Source organism: Culex quinquefasciatus, chromosome 2 (assembly GCF_015732765.1).
Source record: "Culex quinquefasciatus strain JHB chromosome 2, VPISU_Cqui_1.0_pri_paternal, whole genome shotgun sequence".
NCBI classification, from domain to species: domain Eukaryota; kingdom Metazoa; phylum Arthropoda; class Insecta; order Diptera; family Culicidae; genus Culex; species Culex quinquefasciatus.
In genome coordinates, this window is record NC_051862.1 from 68,353,958 (window position 1) to 68,373,804 (window position 19,847).

A 19,847-nucleotide genomic window follows, 5' to 3' on the forward strand; every position below is an offset into this window, starting at 1 on the left:
AAAAATCCAGATCCAAATCCGGGCTTACTCGGGGGGTACCCCCTGAACTCAAAGATTGGCCCATCACTGGGCTTAATTCCATATTTGAGCTGGCAGGGTTGTTACGGAGAAGTTGAATAAAAATCCGCGACGTTTCAAAAACCAATCCGCGTGAAATCTACGCCATATAAAGAAAACATAATTTTACGACAAAAATACAGAAGAGATTCATAGTAATTTAATTTGTTTTATGAAAAAAAAAAAAAAAAGTATTCGAGAACAAAAGTTAAACTCGTTTTGTGTTTAAGGGCTACTTTGGAATGAACGCAAAAGTCACAAACGTTTAAATAAAGTTGTATTCAATAATCACAATTTTGAATCCAGAACCCTCATGAGGCCGATTCTCAGAACGCAGAATCTTGGAACGCCGAAAATTGAATGGACAAATTTATTTTTGCTTGGATAAAGTAAACCAGAGGGCAATGCCATAACAATAATCTATATATATAAAAAATTTCGACGGTTTTGTTCGAACGCGAATCAGTTGAACACGGAACGTCGGATCGGAGCGCTCTTTGCTGCGTTGGGTTCGTATAAGCTCAAGGAAGGTTCTTACGCAAACTAATTAACACTTTGGCCACTCTGGAACCGATTCCGGAGCATCGACAAATTGTATGAGGAATGGAACGAAAAACTAAATTATGATCATAGGAGGCGACAAGATATATTGAAATCAACAAAAAAACAAAACGTCAGAACGGAAGAAGGTTAATGTAGAACGTGGTAGAAAATACAGTTCTGAGTAGGACAAATAATAAAAAAAGAAAAACTGTTGGTCAGTCGAAAAATTAAACACATTTGGCAGGTTGGTACAATAAATTTTAATTGACTAATTATTATTTTAGTTTTTAGAAAGCAAACCCAGACAAAAAAAAACAGAGATACAAAAAACAAAACGAATTCAATGTAACCGTTCAACTGGAAAAAATCAAACAGCACATGAATGCCAAGGACCTAAAATCAACCTACATTTTCAGAGCACCTTGGCCGCAAACAATTATTTTTTTGAAGATTTTGAAATGAAAGAGTAAAAGTAGATTGCAGAAAAGCAAACGAGGAACAAAACGTACAAAAAATACACTAATCAACGAAGCAAAACAAACTAAGAAAGGACCTCCGTTATTTTTATAACACACAAAGTTTGTACCTTTAAAATTTTGGAAACAGCAATGTATTTTATGAAACAACGAGACGAAACAAAGGGAACAATTTTAAAAATATCATCAAAAAAAGGAAAAAAAAGCAGACAATTCGTCGCTAACATTTCATAAAGCGCTATGTCTCACGCAAAACCTATGTTTATGACGCTTTTTAAAATATTAGCGACGAATTTAACAGGGCTATTCAATGGACTTTTTGAATATTTGAGGAGAGAAGGGGGAGGTCTAACGAAAAACCAGATAATTTGTTTGATTTGTATTATTGTGAATGGATTTATTTTGAACAATAAAGAAAAAAAGAAGAAAAAAAAACATTTTTTTTTTTATGTTGGGCAAAACATGAAGCAAAGAATAAAGATTAAATATTAAAAAAAAACACACACAAAAGTGATGACAGAACAAAAAAAAACAGTTTATGCCAGTGACTGAACTTTTTTAGTTGTTTATTTAAGGAGAATCATAATGTTTTCTAAACAGTAAAAATCAACTGCTTAATGAAAAAAAAGCAGTACTCTTGAGATAGTAATCACAAAAAAGAAGAAAATAGACGAAAAAAGAAATGACACGCATAAGAATCTCAAATAAAAAAAACATAAACAAGGATAAGAAGATTGAAAAAAAAAATCGGTAAGAAAAAAAGATAAAAAAGATAGACCAATTGAATGACAAAAGAATGTCTTGAACTATCGATTCTCAAAAACAAACATTAATTAATAATAGTATGTTATCCAAATGAAACCCAATTTTAGACAAATCCATATATATAGCTCAAACAAGTTACAAATCAGCGAATTACAAGCAGAAATAAATCAAATGAAGCAAATTTAATCCACGATTATTCAGAAGATTGCAAAATTTGCAAAAGAAAAAAGGGAAGGAACCGGTAAATAGCAATGACTAACACCCAATTTTTATCGAACTCAGAAGCAAGTGGGTGATTGATCTATCACTAAAAAGGGCATCTTAAAAAAATGTAAACCCATTCCAAAAAAAAATGGGAGATTTCTTAATAAAGAATTGAACAAGGACAAAAAAATAAGACCAAAGAATTTTAATCAACATACACACATACATGTTGACGATAAATTACAATAAGAAAAAAGTGACCTAATAAAACTCTTAGGGTGTGTTCTCATAACTCCAGAATTGACGTAAATTCGCAAAAGACGTCTTTGAATTAACGTCGAACCGATTGGTTTGTGTCTTCGGAAAAAGTAAACCGCTAACGATTTTTATAGCGGAAACTCCGCCAGATGGCAGTGATCGCACATTTTCTGTAAATGCTTAGCTTTTGAAAACGACGAAACTCTGGAATAATTTTTGAAAGTGACTTATATTTTTAAAGCCAAAAATATAAAAAAAGACAATTTAACTGATCCGGGTGTTTGGGGTGTTATTCCGACTGCTTAATTTGCGTTTAGATTTTCCATAACCATGAATGTTCCGTTAATCAATCGTTCAAACAAGGATCATCGACCAACGATTTTCAATTCAAGTCTAAGTTTTGACTGATGGGGTGGTTTATGCCAAACTGATGTTAGTAAGTATCAAAGAACTCTGGGTGAGACCGGAGCCAACATTAATTTCCCCGTCAATGAGTTTTTTCTTGTCTAAAAAGCATTTTTGGTATGCGAACTCCATTTTCAGTTGATTTCTAAATGATTTTGTTATTTTCACAAAGTTTCTGTATAAATAATGTGTTTTTATGATAAAGCATAGGTTCAGAGTAAAGTCAGTTCCTTTGTTGAATATGTATTTGATTGCACCATTGCACATGCTAAGTCAAATAAATGATATATATTAGGATGTAACAAAAATGACTTTTTGGCGGGCATTCAGGGGTTTGTTCCGGTGGGCATACTGAGCCCAAATCCCAAATATGAGCTCGATTGGACGTAACAGGAGCTGGCGCTCCGCCCTTCAATTTTAAATGGGATTTAACCCGTAAAAAAAGTTTTTTTCAAAAATGTCAATTTTTGAGGCATTTTGGCCACTGAAGCGTTTATCAAAAACATCACTGGCATGTAGGCCAGATCCTTGCGCATCTTTTGGTATATATAACATTGAAATTTGGAGCACTCTGGAGCTCGGTACAGACCTTCAAAGTTTGGCATTTTTTCGTAAAACCGGCCCCGGCAAAAAAGATATGCGTCGCGTCTCGCGACGCCCGAGACGCTATTTGATTTTGCTGGGACCGATTTTTCGAAAAAATGCCAAACTTTGAAGGTCTGTACCGAGCTCCAGGGTGCCCCAAACTTCAATGTTTTATATACCAAAAGATGCGCAAGGATCTGGCCTACATGCCAGTGATGTTTTTGATAAACGCTTCAGTGGCCAAAATGCCTCAAAAATTGTCATTTTTGAAAAAATCTTTTTTTACGGGTTAAATCCCATTTAAAATTGAAGGGCGGAGCGCCAGCTCCTGTTACGTCCAATCGAGCTCATATTTGGGATTTGGGCTCAGTATGCCCACCGGAACAAACCCCTGAATGCCCGCCAAAAAGTCATTTTTGTTACACTCTAATATATATATTTTCTTTTTTCGCATTTCGGTAGATATGAGTTCTGAGACAAGCTTTTTGAATTTTAAGAGGCATATATTTATTATATTTCATCAATTTTCAATACAAAAGCATCGAATTATTGGCAAAAACGTATATGAAACAGCTATAAAAATTTACCCCAAGGACGGTAAAAGTTATGCATTTGTTTTTCAAAAATACTATGTTTCATTTACCGATGATCTATATTTTAAAATTGTGTGAAAATATTCTCTCGAACGATTTGCTTTGCAGTAAACATTTGTTAAAATTCCCTGAATCCAGGCCAAACATATGTTAATTGGTGTATTTTCATTGTAAAAAAAACTATCCGGCCCGCATGGCCAAAGGTTGGACACCCTTGCTATATGATTTTAAATGCAAATTAAAATTGCTTACTTGTTGATGTTAACTTAGCTACATTTGCTGACGATTTGATAAAAAAAATACACTTTATTCGGCAAAGTCGATTTTTTTATGGCAAACTATATTTGCGACTTCCATAATGGAGACTTGCATGCAATTTACGTCTGACGTTAAATCATTCACGTCACGACGTCAATTCAAGTGAAAGACGTTTTTAGACCTGAAACGGTTCTTCCACCTGGAAAGTTTGAGGTGGAAATTTTCAAGTTTTTCCGGGAAAATCCTTACAAAAACAACTTCAAATATCTTTTTCAAAGTAAGCAAGCATGTTGACAAAGATTTTGGATGAAAAACATGCGTGAATTGGTGAAAAACTATTTACGTCTACAGATGAACCGGTAACGTTAATTCAACGACGTGAATTCAGGAGTTATGAGAACACACCCTTAAAGGTAGAAGCAATTTTAAAGAATAAGCTCAGGGCTTTACATTTCTTGGCGAATAAAATAAGAAACGACACTTAGAAGTTCAGTGCTGCCACCTGGCCGAAAATCAAGCAACGTGATTGAGTTGCGCAGATACGGATAGGAATTTAGAAATCTGACTGAGACAATTGAAACTAACTGTAAATAAACCCAAAAAACCTGACAAAATTGATTGAGAACGTATCCATTGAAGAACATAACAAAAGTTAAAAAGGACCTATGGTACCTCAAGACTGATTGAATAAAACCGATCCGGAAAAGAGGATCATCCAGTGAGTGACATTTAAATTACTAAATCAATACCTAAACACACGCACGGAATTTTAATCAGGGTAAGATTTAATATGTCTAAAAAGCGAAAGTTATAAGTTCATGTTTCAAATTATTTAAAAGACAAAGTGAGGAAGGCAAAAAGATTTAAGAAGCAACTATGAATTATAGTAGGTTAAAATGTAATAAAAATCAAAAAAAGCTTTAAAATGTTTTGAGAAGATAAAGTTCAATTAAAAAAAGGTAAAAGTAATCTAAAAACAAAACAAAAGAAAAAAGGGCAAGACGAAGTTTGCCGGGTTCACCTAGTTTAGGCATAAAAACAGACCCAGAATATAATTAAAACATGTAGAAATTAAGTTATAAAAACGAAATCAAATTTATTCAAATATTAAAAACAATTTAAATAATCACAAAATTTATAAATCTAGAGATTTGACAACTTAAATTCAGTTCGTACTCGGTGATACTCACCAAAGAGTCACTCAGACCAACCGAAACACGAAATTTGTATTATTTTCTTCTCAAAATTTCTCTAACCTAAAGTATGACTCTAAAAATGCTCCAAAGTTATCAGATTTTCTTTAAAATGGTAGCATTAGATCGGAAAATTTTATGAATTTAAGAATTAAGGAATTTAAGAATTTAAGAATTTAAGAATTTAAGAATTTAAGAATTTAAGAATTTAAGAATTTAAGAATTTAAGAATTTAAAAATTTAAGAATTTAAGAATTTAAGAATTTAAGAATTTAAGAATTTAAGAATTTAAGAATTTAAGAATTTAAGAATTTAAGAATTTAAGAATTTAAGAATTTAAGAATTTAAGAATTTAAGAATTTAAGAATTTAAGAATTTAAGAATTTAAGAATTTAAGAATTTAAGAATTTAAGAATGTAAGAATGTAAGAATATAAGAATATAAGAATGTAAGAATGTAAGAATGTAAGAATGTAAGAATGTAAGAATGTAAGAATGTAAGAATTTAAGAATTTAAGAATTTAAGAATTTAATAATTTAAGAATTTTAGAATTTTAAGAAGTTAAGAATTTAAGAATCTAAGAATTTATAAATTTAAGAATTTAACAATTTAAACATTTAAATTTTTGTTCTCTTAATTGTTTTTAATTATCAATTTTCTGAATTTTTAAATTTTTACTTTAGAAATTCTTGAATTTAAACATGATATTCCTTAATTTTTGGAGTGTTGAATTTAATGTTTTTAATTTTGTATTAAGAAATTTCGGATTTTCTGATTTTTTTATTTTTATTTAATTTTTTGGATTAAAAAAGTTATAACACAGGAACAAACCCTCAACTCATTTCTGTTACATCCAATGTCTATATCTTCGGGAAAGTTTGATTCACTAGATTAAAAATAAATATTCAGATTCGTTAAGCAGATGTTAAAAAATCTTTCAACAATACATTTTGAAAATAAACTCTTTATGAAGATTAAACAACAAATTATTCTAGGGAAAATATACCCATTTTAATCACTCTAAGCCGTTCGACCAATTTTGCCGTTTTCCGCAATTCGCAATTTTCAGTGTAAGAACGGGCCTTGACCGATCTTATGCACCAGGTTCCCGACGAACACGCACTGCCCTTACACCTACATCTCACCCTTGCTCTGAGTCAGTACGAGCAGCACGCTAGAACACGCTTTGAGTGTTCGTGCCAGGCATGCACACCTTCTTTTCCGGTTACGCATTTTAACTCGGCCGGGGGTGGTACATTACGTAGGGTTTGATGTAAGTATAAGCGCCTAACCATTTATAGGGTGCCTATCAACTTTCGTTAAAGCAAAAACTGTTATATTTTTAGTTTGAATTCAAAAACTAATTGTTATTTACTGTGTATTGTTTTCACCTGAAATCTTCCCTATTGTTGAGTCGTGTTTATCGGTTGCTATTTCTTTGTCGCGGTGTTTTGTTACAATATTTTGATCCTAAGCATTTTATAAAAGTTTTTCAAAAGTACAATAGAAACATTTGTATTAATTCTTCAATCATTCCAGAAATTGAGTAAGGGCTCGAACCTCACTTGCTTAAGGAAAAGGTTAAGTTTCAAAACAATGGACAGTGATGTAAAGAATCAATAGTAAAAGAAAGATAGTAATTTATGAAGTAGATAAAGAAATTAACAAAAGTTAATAAATAGAGGTAACAAACAAGCTTAGATTGTATTGAGGGCAATTTACAGGGAAGATGAGAAATTATTCAAATATATAAATAAAGAAAAGGCACATGATAAACAAAATTGACATCGCTGCCAAATTAAGGGAAAGCAGCATCAATTGGTAAAATAGGGTGGAAAAGCGTTGAGAAATAAGAGAATCAAATAAGTAAAATCGAAATCAAATGGAGGATAGTAAACAGAAGCCGTTTTAGAAAATTAGTGAAACATAATAAACAGAAGATAGCTGTTAGCTGAAATGGAAAGAAGAGAAACCCCGTTCTGCGATGCTCAGGTACATCCACAGCAGTTGACTCAACATACTGCGAATCAAAACAATACCGTCTACAATCACAGATTGCTTCCCTTTCCCACATTGACGCGCCCCTTTCTTCTAGCCGTCTCAACTCTGCCCCTTGCTGGTCAAAGGTTTACGAGTCGTTTCCACAGGCCACCAGCTAGGTTACACCTTGTCATCATGATGACTAAACCAAGCCAACGTGGAGGTAAGAAAATAGGACACTTGCAAGGAACCAGAGCCAGGCTGTTTTGTCCAAACAGCACTACGGATGTAGTTGGGCTCCTTCCGGGATGGTCCTCGCCTGGGTGTCAACCGACGAGTATCATCAGTATCATGCACCCTTGGCCTGCAACGCAGAATCTTGAAACGAAACGGACAAATTTATTCTAAGCTAATTTAAGCTCGGATAAAGTAAACCAGAGAGGAGCCATAACAATAATTTTGGCAAAAAGAGACCCAAAATAAAATTAAAATATTTAGAAATTTAATTATGATAACGAAATAACGAATTACAAAATTTATAAATCTAGAGAGTTGACGACTTAAATCCAGTTCGTACTCGATGATACTCACCAAAGAGTCACTAAGAAAAATCGAAACACGAAATTTGTATTATTTTCTTCTCAAAATTTCTTTAACCTAAAATATGACTCCGGAAATGTTCCAAAGTTATCAGATTTTCTGTAAAATGGTAGCATTAGATCGGAAAATTTTAAGAAATTAAGAATTTAAGAATTTAAAAACTTAAGAATTTAAGAATTTAAGGATTTTTAGAATTTAAGAATTCAAGAATTTATGAATTGAGTAATTTAAAAATTTAAGAATGTAAGAATGTAAGAATATAAGAATATAAGAATGTAAGAATGTAAGAATGTAAGAATGTAAGAATTTAAGAATTTAAGAATTTAAGAATTTAAGAATTTAAGAATTTAAGAATTTAAGAATTTAAGAATTTAAGAATCTAAGAATTTAAGAATTTAAGAATTAAGAATTTAAGAATATAAGAATATAAGAATATAAGAATATAAGAATTTAAGAATTTAAGAATTCAAGAATTTAAGAATATAAGGATTTAAGAATTTAACAATTTAAACAATTAAAATTTTTGTTTTCTTAATTGTTTTTAATTTTTAATTTTCTGAATTTTTCAATTTTGACTTTGGAAATTCTTGAATTAAAACATTGAATTTAAGATTTTTAATTTTGTATTTAGAAATTTCTGATTTTTTGAATTTTTAATTTTAATTTAATTTTTTGAATTAAAAAAAAGCTATAACAATAGAAAAAGGTTTGGATATTTCAATTTCTGAAACTTCGAATTTCGAACCTTTTTAATTTTTCCCCCAAGAATGTCTTTTTACCGGTTAAATCCCATCTAATTAATTAATTAATTAATCTAATCCCCATCTCATTTCTGTTACATGAATCTTCGGGAAAGTTTGATTCACTAGATTAAAAATAAATATTCAGATCCGTTAAGCAGATGTTAAAAAATCATTTGGATGTAGTAATAAATTAATTTAAGAAATCCTCAACAATACATTTTGAAAATAAACTCTTTATGAAGATTAAACAACAAATTATTCTAGGGGAAATATACCCATTTTAATCACTCTAAGCCGTTCGACCAATTCTCATCACTTTTGCCGTTTTCCGCTATTAAATTAACATTTTCAGATGTATCAACAATGGAGTGTTGCTTGCTCACTTTTATTTGAGCTATTTATTACTTTGGAACAGTCAAAAACACTTTATGAAAGCTGTAATTAATGATCAAAGAGCTGATAGGATAAATAATAGAAATATGCTAAGAAAGCGTATAGTTCCTGATAATATTTTTATCGATAAATTGAAAGTAATTGTGTCTCTCTCAATCAATTGATTTATCAAAATTGCCATCCGCGTGAAATCCGCGCCATCCGTAACAACCCTGGAGCTGATTCTCATTCCAATCGCTTGAAAATCAATCTGCTGATGATTTTTTGTGAATTTCCTTAACCACTTAAAAATATTTATTTCACTTTGTTTACACATATTGCCCATCTACAAAATGTGACAGGTAATTTTTCGACGTGTGATGTTACACTTGCAAGTGTAGTAGTGGCGTAGATGTTCCGCTGAATAATCAAGATGATGATTTTTTTAGATTCCTTTTTTTCCGATCTTTCATGCGTGAGAGAGGAGAGCCTGCTCCCTTAGGATTTTTTCTCTTGATGAACGTTCAAAGAATTTCTTTTGATGATGATTATTCCATCGCTGCGCTTCAGTTTTTACCTGTGGAACGTGCCATAACTATCCAATTCTTACCAATTTGGAACTAAGATCTTCAATAAATTTAGAAAATTTTCCCGAAGACACAATTTTTTGCTTTTTTTTATTTTTGCGCGTTCGTCCGGGAAAGGTTTTATGTTATCCCAGCAAACACTATGCGGGGCGATATCGGGCGGGCTGGCGACCGGTTCCGGGACGACGTTAGTACGAGCAGCGACTGAAGAACCGGCATGGATTGGCGCCATTGGAGTTGTTGCAGCAAGCGGAGGTGGATTGCGCGGTTTGGGCAGCAGCGAAGAAATTCATCGGATAAAACAATAAAGGCAAACCAGATGCTTCGTTAGCGTTTTCGGATACAAAAATAAAGGCAACAGCACCAAATAATGTTTTCGCTGCATATATTTGTGTATATATTACTTTTATTTTAAGATAATTTAAATTAATGCGACAAGAATCATCATCTTCTTCTTTTCCCTTCAACGGCAGCATGCCTCTCGGCGCAAGCAAACTGAACGAACCTCAAGAAGGACTGTGTAAATGTTGTTTTCTGTTTTTTTTCTTTTGCTTTAAATCATAATTTTACAGATTGACTAAACTTAGTCGTGGACCATCGTGTTAAATTCCAGTTTTTTTTTCTTCTTATTCTCGGAAGGTGGATGCAAAGTAATTCTAATTTCATGTTCTAACCAAATAAAAGTAATGCTCAATGCTTCCGTTTTGCGCACGTTGCCACACGTTAAGAATCTACTTTAATCTGTATATTAAATGGGTCGAGAAAGGAAAGCTTTCACTACCTCGTCAGTTATGCTGTTTTGTTTGTTTTGCTTTGTTTCTGTTGTAGTTTTTAATCTTTGTAATCATCATTCTCTCACAAACGCCGTTCGGCCGGTAAAAACTCAAATAAACGCGCCTACAAAAAAAAAACAAAAAAAAAAAAACGGAAATACACGAACGGAAGAAATGAAGAAAAAAAAAAGTTACAAAGAGAAATAAGCTATTTCCGCGATTGCAGCGCGTTCGCCAGCCAGTCCATGGCCTGGTCCAGGCCCTCCCCTTTGGTGGCGGACGTTTTGAAGATTTGGAACGTTCGGTTCTTGAGCGCCTCGAGGCCGAGCGCCTGGTGCACCTCGGTTACGCTCATGCAGCCCTCCATGTCCTGTTTGTTCGCGAGCACCACCAGGATCGCGCTTGCCAGTTCGTCCTCCTGTTTGGGGGGAGCCAAAAAATAAATAAAGAAATTGTGAGGATTGATTTGAATTGAAATTAATGAGTGTTAAAATAAATATATGAACTCTATAATTCTGCAATGTGATGTTTAATATCGAAAAAATCAAAAAAATTGTGGAACAAATCTGTAATACGTTTTGGTAGGTATTAAAAAAAGGTACCAGATTTTCTACAAAATCGGTATTTTTTTTAAATTTTGATTTTTGTATTTTTTTATCCGGCTGAAACTTTTATGGTGCTTTCGGTATGCCCAAAGAAGCCATTTTGCATCATTAGTTCGTTCATATAATTTTCCATACAAATTTGTCAGCTGTCCATACAAAAATGATATATGAAAATTCAAAACACTGTATCTTTTGAGGTGGTCAGGAGCACCTACTTTCCTCGCAAGGACATCCACAAAGCCACTTGGACATCACCTGACCAACGGACGAAAACGCAAATCGACCACGTCCTGATCGACGGCCGATTCTTCTCGGACGTAACGCACGTGCGCACCTTTCGCGGTGCGAATATTGACTCGGACCACTACCTAGTTGGAGTTGACATGCGCTCAAAGCTGTCGACGGTGTTCAACCAACGCCGAAGCCGGCGGGCCCCTCCGTTCAACACCGCATGTCTGCAGAACGGAGATGTGGCCCACAGTTACGCGCAGCAGCTGGAAGCGAATCTGCCAGGTGAGGAGGAACTTGGCGCAGCCTCGCTCGAAGATGGTTGGAGCCGTATTCGCTCAGCCATCGGCAGTGCCGCGGAAGCCACACTGGGTAGTGCGATCCGAGTCAGTCGAAACGATTGGTACGACGACGAGTGCCAACGGATTACCGCTGAGAAGAAAGCAGCTTACGACAAGAAGCTGCACAAGGCGACGAGAGGGAACGTGGAACGATACCGGCAGGCTCGGAATCGGCAGGTCGCGGTCTTCAAGCTTAAGAAGCGCCAGCAAGAAGACCGAGATTGCGCGGAAATGGAGCAGCTATTCCGAGCTAACGAAACGCGGAAGTTTTACGAGAAGGTGAACCGGTCCCGCAAAGGCTTCGTGCCGCGAGCCGACGTGTGCAGGGACAACGAGGGGAACCTGATCGTAAGCAAGAGCGAGGTGTTGGACAGGTGGAAGCAGTACTTCAACGAGCACCTCAACGGCGATGAAGCGGACGGAGACGGCGTTGGAGTCAACCTTGGAGCGCCCGCAGCTGATGAACAGTTCCCAGTGCCTGATCTAGAGACGGTGAAGAGGGAGATCAGGAAGCTGAAGAACAACAGAGCTGCCGGCAAGGATCGGTTACCCGGTGAGCTCTTCAAATATGGAGGAGAGAAACTGGCGAGGGCGCTTCACTGCGTGATCTCCAAGATCTGGGAGGAGGAGAAGCTACCGGAGGAATGGATGGATGGTGTCGTGTGCCCGATCTACAAAAAGGGCGATAAGCTGGACTGCGGCAACTACCGCGGCATCACGCTTATCAACGCGGCCTACAAAATCCTCTCCCAGATCCTCTGCCGTCAGCTGTCACCCCACGCAAGGAGGTTCATGGGGCCCTATCAAGCGGGCTTCACTGGCGCGCGCGCCACCACGGACCAAATATTTTGTCTGCGACAGATCCTCGAGAAATGTCGTGAGTACAACGTGCCCACACATCACATCTTTATCGATTTCAAGGCGACCTATGATACAGTCGACCGCGAGCAGCTATGGCAGATTATGCACGAGAACGGGTTTCCGGCTAAACTGACTCGACTGATTAAGGCTACCTTGGATGGTGTGATGTGTCACGTGCGTGTTTCGGGGGATTTAGCGGAACCCTTTGGATCACGCCGAGGGCTGCGGCAAGGTGATGGCTTATCTTGTGCGCTGTTCAACATCGTTCTTGAGGGCATCATTCGAAGGGCGAGCATCGAAACGAGTGGCACGATTATGAACAAGTCCTACCAGTTGCTTGCTTTTGCCGATGACATCGACATTGTGGCAAGAAACCTGGAGACGGTGAAAGATATCTACACCCGACTGAAGGTACAAGCAAGGCGTGTAGGGCTTGGCATGAATACGACGAAGACAAAGTACATGAGAGGAAGGGGCTCGAAGGAAGTTGCCCCCCAAGTCTCACCCCTCTAACTGTGGATGGTGACGAGTTGGAGGAGGTGAGCGAGGTCGTGTACTTGGGATCGCTGGTAACCGCCGACAACGACGCCAGCAAAGGGATCCGGACTCGTATTTTTGCTGGGAATCGTGCTTACTTCGGATTACGGAAGACCCTCACATCGGATCGAGTGCAACGCCGCACGAAGCTGACGATGTACAGAACACTGATTAGACCGGTAGTCCTCTATGGCCACGAGACCTGGACGATGCGGCAGGAGGACGAACGTGCCCTTGGAGTTTTCGAACGGAAGGTGCTACGAACGATCTACGGTGGAGTGCAGGTGTCTGACGGAGTGTGGCGACGACGCATGAACCACGAACTGCACGCGTTTCTTGAAGAACCAACCATCGCCACCCAGGCGAAGATCGGGAGGCTCAGGTGGGCCGGCCATGTCACCCGAATGGACGAGGGCCAGCCTGTCAGACTGCTATTTGACCGCGCTGAACCAGCTGGCGGTACAGGCAGGAGAGCAGGGAAACCGCGCGCACGGTGGGGAGATCAAGTGAATGGTGATATCCGGAAGATCTGTAACCTGGGAAATTGGAGAGTAGCAGCACAAGACCGAGAAAGATGGAAGCGTCTTCTTGCTACAGCACGCGTACCTGGTGCGCTATGCTGATTGGTATGGTATGTATGTATCTTTTGAAGAAATTTGTCGATCGATTTGGTGTCTTCGGCAAAGTTGTAGTAAGGATAAGGACTACACTGGAAAAAAATGATACACGTTAAAAATAAATTTGGTGATTTTCAATTTCACTTTGTGTCAAATAATACTATTTTTTTTTTTTTTTTGATATGTTTAAGGGGACATCAAATGCCAACTCTTCAGAAATTTCCAGAATGTGCAAAAAATCTTTGACCGGGTTATGAATTTTTGAATCAATAATAATTTTAAAAAATCGAAATATTGATCGCAAAAATGATTCAACTTTATTTTTCTATATAAAATAAATTGTGCAATCAAAAAGTGAAATTTGGCTTAAGTGCACCGTTTTCAAGTTATACCCATTTTTAGGTAACTTTTTTGAAGATAGTTAGTTATTCTTTTTTTTTAATTAGTGCACATGTTTGCCCACTTTTGAAAAAAATATTTTCAAATAGCTGAGAAAATTCTCTATATTTTGCTTTTTGAACTTTGTTGATACGAGCCTTAGTTGTTGAGATATTGTCATGCAAAGATTTAAATACAGGAAAATTTATGTTTTCTAAGTAAGTAAGTAAAAAAGTAAATCTTTCCCTGTTCCTGAGGGGAACACCCGTAAAGAGTATCGGGGCCGGCATTTACAAAGCGGATTCAGTGACAGTTTTATTTATCAACTTAATGTTAACATGTTAAGGTTAATGTTAACATTCCATAGGTTGTCTTCCTAAGGTGTCTTGATAAGGTCCAGTTTGTGACGATACACTACCTTCCCTTTACTAAGCAATCGAATCCAGAAGGGAAAAGATCACCAGTTGTGTTGGTCCGAGCCGGGATTTGAACCCCGATCTACCGCTTACGAGGCGGAAGCGTTACCACTGGGCTACGTGGCTCGGTGTTTTCTAAGTCTCACCCAAATAACCCACCATTTTCTAATTTTGATATTTGAGCAACTAATGGTCGGATTTTCAATGTTAAAATATGAAACATTCGTGGTTTTTTTTATTTTTTCGAAAAAAATATTATTTTTTTAAATCAATACAAACATTTTAAACGGGTCAAACATTGAATATTACGCCTTTTTGAAGTGTTAGTCTTGATTAAAAAAATGGAAAATATTGTTTTCGAAAAGATCAGAAAATTTCACGAATGTTTATACTTCAACATTGAAAATCGGATCATAAGTTCCTGAGATATCGACATTAGAAAACAGTGAGTTGTTTGGGTGAGTCTTAGAAAACTTCAATTTTCCTGTTTTTAAATCTTTGCATGACAATATCTCAGCAACTAAGGCTCGTATCAACAAAGTTCAAAGCAAAATATAGAGAATTTTCTCAGCTTTTCAAAAAAATTTTTTTCAATAGTGGGCAAACATGGGCACTATTTTAAAAAAATCAATAACTGCGACTATTTTCAAAAAAGTTCCCTAAAAATGGCAATAACTAGAAAACGGTGCACTTTATAAAAATTTCACTAAAGAACTTTTTGATTGCAAATTCGATTTTACATACAAAAATTAAGTTGACAAATTTTTGCGACCAATATATTGATTTTTGGAGAAAATCAGTATTGATTCAAAAATTCATAACTCGTTCAAAGATTTTTTGCACAATCTGAAAATTTCTGAAAAGTTGGCATTAGATATCTCCTAATACATAGGTATCAGAAAACTAAATAAAAATAGTGTTTTTTTTTTGCAAATCAAGTTTTAAGGACAAAAAGTGAAATAAAAAATCACCCATTCATCCAACGCCGTGCCCTCTGATCAACGATAATATAGGAAGGACTTTTAAAATCACAAAACGATTAATTAAGATTACAAAAGCACAAAAAACACCAACTACTCAAAAAATTACGCTCAAGACATGGATAGTTCTGTAAGGCAAGCGCTCGGCCCCGCCGCCCACGATCGACTAAATCAGGCAACACTAACACTAATCCTTCTATAGCATCAAGGTGGAGTCTAGGACTTATTAGCCTGATGCCCTCCCCAAGTTACTTTCCCTACCCACACAATTGCTCATTCGGCCAAGTCATTTGTTATTTCTCACCAATTATACCTAAACACAGCTGAAAATTAAAATAATGTTAATTGCGAACGCTGTTTTCATTCCTCTTGCTCGTTTCAATTTTTATTGTCCTCTTGCTCGTTGATGATTAAAATTTTATCCGAGTCCGGAGCTCTTAGGCTCTTAATAGTTCCATGTGTCTTTTTCTCATGATTCTTTTTCTCCTCTTCAGCTTGTTGCTGGAAAGTGAAATTCACATAATTTATTTATTTTTAAACTAGGTACTTGCCATTTGCCATACCCGCTGCGTTTCCAATAATCAAACTAATATATAGTAAATTTGAGTTCCGTTTCTGTTGATTTTTACTGTTTTTTTTTTTTAATTTCTGTTTCTCTATTGCATTTCTCAACCTTTACTTGATTTTCATTTTCATTTTTACTTCTTCACTCTGTTGTCTCTCTTTTCACACTAACCTTTTCTCAATTTTAACTCACTTTTTACTCTTTCGTTTGTTGCTTTCTCAACCATGTCTGAAACCTTAAGTTTTGTTATCTTGCATGTCCCCCCTTCTCTGTTAAACAAACTTTTATTTTGTGAAGAACTCCCATATGATCATTATAGTCGAATAGTATTATTATCCCCTTCCCTCTTGTTTCAAAAAGGAATCGAGTCTAGAAGGGAAACGATTACCAGGAACACTGGTCCGAACCGGGATCCGTACCCCGATCCACCACCCACCGGGCAGAAGAAACACCATCAGTTCACGTGGTTCTATAGCATATTGACAGTTTGAACTATTATTTTTTCTCATCCTCTCCAGCTAACGTCTCGGAAATTGCAAAAATAGTTTCAGCTATAAAAATACTATGCTTTTCAAATGTTGCTCCAGAGTTTTCTAAAAAAAAAGGGGAACTCTCCTCATTTTTGCGAGCTAGGATTATTTCAATTTTAAAATAAATATTCAAAGAAATTTTAAACCAAATTCAAGAAAGCCTTTTGTATTCCTAAAAAATCCAATATATATTATTAAGTGTAAATATATGTAAAACAAACTAAAAAATAACTAAAAAGAATTTGCTTCGCGACCTGAGCACTGGCCCACCACACACCCCCACACCAAAAAGCTCAACACTTAACTAAAAGGGGAGCTTTCTGATGTGGACTCCTTACTTAAGAGTCCTAACAAATTTTGAAGGCCGATTTTTCACTTAAATTTGCACAGATCAATACGAAAATTTTAAATTTTGATTGCAAACCAAATTGGAAGACTTTCTATTTTGAAAAATCTAAATAAAATCGTTTACAGTCTGATAACGGGTTTTACACCGTACAGAAAATTTAACTTTTAATTTTGATAAGCAACTAAATTTTGACTTAAATTTTCGTTTATAGTCTGATATGGGTTTCACACCATACAGAAAAAGCTCAAAATTGGTTGTTTTCGAAAGCAAAAAAGAAAATCTACCAAGTTGGCTTTAGCTTTTTCAAATATTTTCAAAGATCGTATTAAAATGCACAAATTTAAGTGAAAAATCAACCAAATATCCAAACAAACTATACTCAGGTCGCTTCTACAAACTAAAAGGTCACTACAAAATTTTGAAGTTGGTCCAAAATCAAAAGAGAGGAAAATTTAACTAAAAGAAACTAAAAACAAACAAGATCGCAACTAAAATACAAACGAAAATAAAAGAAAAATATCTAGAAATCATTGAAAATTTGGAATATCGCAGTCTCAAGGTCCAGGGTAAACTGTTCCTGGGACTGCGACAATCGTAACACCAAAAATATTTGCAATCTACATTAACTTTGAAATTTGGTTCTGCTGGCAATTCCGTATTGGGAACTGCCGCAGCTGGTTCCAAATCAATAATAACACTGTTAATTTGATCATCCGATGGTGAACCCGACGGAGTCGGATCCACCACAGATTCTTCCGAAAGGTTTGAATTGAAATAGTTACACATTGAATTTGGAACTGCCAGTGGATCCGTTGCCAGACCCACCGCAGATTGTTCTAAAAAGTTGCTCAAATCATCCGACGATGATTCCGGAACCGGGATCGCATCGTAGGCTAATTCCGCCAGCGATCGCGGTCCCGGAAACACCACAGATGGTTCAAAAATACGAATTCTGATACCTGCCAGTGGTTCCGGGACCGAAATCGCCGCGAAAGCTAGTTCCGCTAGCGATCTCGGGCCCGGAAGCACCGAATTCCGGCGAATTTCGTTTATCATTCCGAACCATTCTTGAACGGTGGCCTCAGTGGCCACATCGAGGTAATTATTCCTTAAATTTGTCATTTCTACATCCGGATCATGGTACGGAGTGAAATTCGAGTCCATTTGGGCCTGAAAAAAAGACCGAAAAATTATTCGGAAAAATTTGAGCAGCATACCTCCGTTCATGATGATCAGTTGGACTCAATTGCCGGTTGCTGGGTAGCCACCCCTATTTATAACTTTTCGGTTGTTTATTGCTACGGTTGCTACGTTGTCGGGTTGCTACGGTTGCTACGCGCATGCGCACGACTGGTTTGTTTGGCGTTCGGCTCGGCTCGCGCAAGCGAACTTTGACCGGAGGGCGGAGCTTCGGTCGCGGTAGGCGTTGCGAAGCGCGATTTGTTTAGTTGACAGTTTGAAAATGATTTTTTTTCTTGAATTTTTTTGAAAGGTTTTCAGAGAATTTTTCCTCTCTATTTTTGAACGTTTGTGCAATTTTAAAGAATGTGAATGTTTAGTTATTGATTTTGTGGCATTGTACAAGACATTACAACCCAATTCTAGTCCTGGTCAACCCGGAAAAGTCACCGTGCAACGCAGCTAATCCAAAAGTGCTAGGAGTAGGAGCTCAAACAGACGACGGATACCGGAGAAGACGATTCCCAAAATAGGTTAATTAATTAGCTCCGCGACTCACCCGTAACATGTATAAAAGCTCATCCTTGGAAATGCCTATCCTATCCTTATCTGCTGAATCGACTACGTAGATGATAGCGTCTGTGTTGCTGTAATAACATCGCCAGTACGGTCTGAAAGTTGTCGAAGGTAGGATTAGCTATTGCCTTATCAAAATCTCCTCCCCCCCCCCCTCCGCCCCGTTCGAACGAATCTCACCTTATGCTGGTCTGTCCCCCCAGGTCCCACACCTGGAACTTGAGGTTCTTGTATGTGACCTGCTCGACGTTGAAGCCGATCGTCGGAATGGTGGTGACCACTTCGCCGACCTGTAGCCGGTACAGGATCGTCGTCTTGCCGGCCCCGTCCAGCCCCAGGATCAGGATCCGCATCTCGCGGTTCCCCAGCAGGCCCCGGAAGTAGCTGAACAGTCCTCCTGTCGGCATTTCAAAGAGACAAGTGTTAGTGATGTGGCCGCGTCGCCGTTCCGACGTCCGCCAATCGTAAACATTACTCACCCATATTTTTTCCTCTCTCTTTTAGTTGCTGCCCTGTTTTGTCCCGGAGAAATTGAAACCACTCTGCCGCGTTACGGGATTCCGGCCACCTCTAAATGCTCACCCCGGCAAAAGGAAAAACTACCCGTGACTATGACGAAAAACGGCGGAAAATCTGGTACAAAAACAGCAGGAAAATGACGAAAATTGCACTCGCACTCGGCGCACCGAAAAGAAATTCGCTCTATCTGACAGCTCCGCACAAAGTGACACTTTGACGTGTAAAGAAAAATGCAATCCGCGGACAGCGTTGCCAAGTTTGGCTGCGCGGTTGGGAGAGATCTGTGTGCTTGAGGGAGGAAAAATCTGCACATCAATCGGGTGAGTCTGTATGAAATAATTTGCAGATTTGTAGTGGGGGATTGTCGATTGATTACGAAACAGACAAATTAGAAAAAAACGTAATGATCTTATACTTGTTCGAAAGCTTGTTTACATCTAAAGATTCGCCTTATTGAAAGTTAATATGGAAATATACACGAAGAAGCGAGCGAAGAAGCCTTGGAAATATTAAACAAAATATGTTATGCTTGAACAAAACAAACAAGAACTAATTAAAGATAATTACCATCAAAATATTTGTATCAGCCTAATGTCGCAAAACATTGAACGAAAGGACAAAGTTTAATATTCGAAAATGAGGATTTCTAAAAAAGCTTACCAAGTTTAATATCTAAATTCTGTTTTTTTTCTGAGTTTTTCATGAAAAGTTCTTGAAAAAGTTATATCAGAAAAACCTGAAAACAAAATTTTTAAAAATAATTCATTCAGTTTG

General features: G+C 36.9%; 1 protein-coding gene across 1 annotated transcript; it reads right to left on the bottom strand.

Annotated features, from left to right (window-relative positions):
- Positions 1 to 9,992: 9,992 nt before the first annotated feature.
- LOC6032414 (ADP-ribosylation factor-like protein 1) lies at positions 9,993 to 19,278 on the bottom strand. Its single transcript, XM_038256422.1, has 5 exons — positions 19,034 to 19,278; positions 18,735 to 18,951; positions 18,538 to 18,649; positions 10,588 to 10,810; positions 9,993 to 10,516 (listed from the first exon to the last, which is right to left on the bottom strand). Exons 1-4 carry the CDS (start codon positions 19,035 to 19,037, stop codon positions 10,601 to 10,603), a joined length of 543 nt encoding a protein of 180 aa, XP_038112350.1. The 5' UTR covers positions 19,038 to 19,278; the 3' UTR covers positions 9,993 to 10,516; positions 10,588 to 10,600.
- Positions 19,279 to 19,847: the final 569 nt, after the last annotated feature.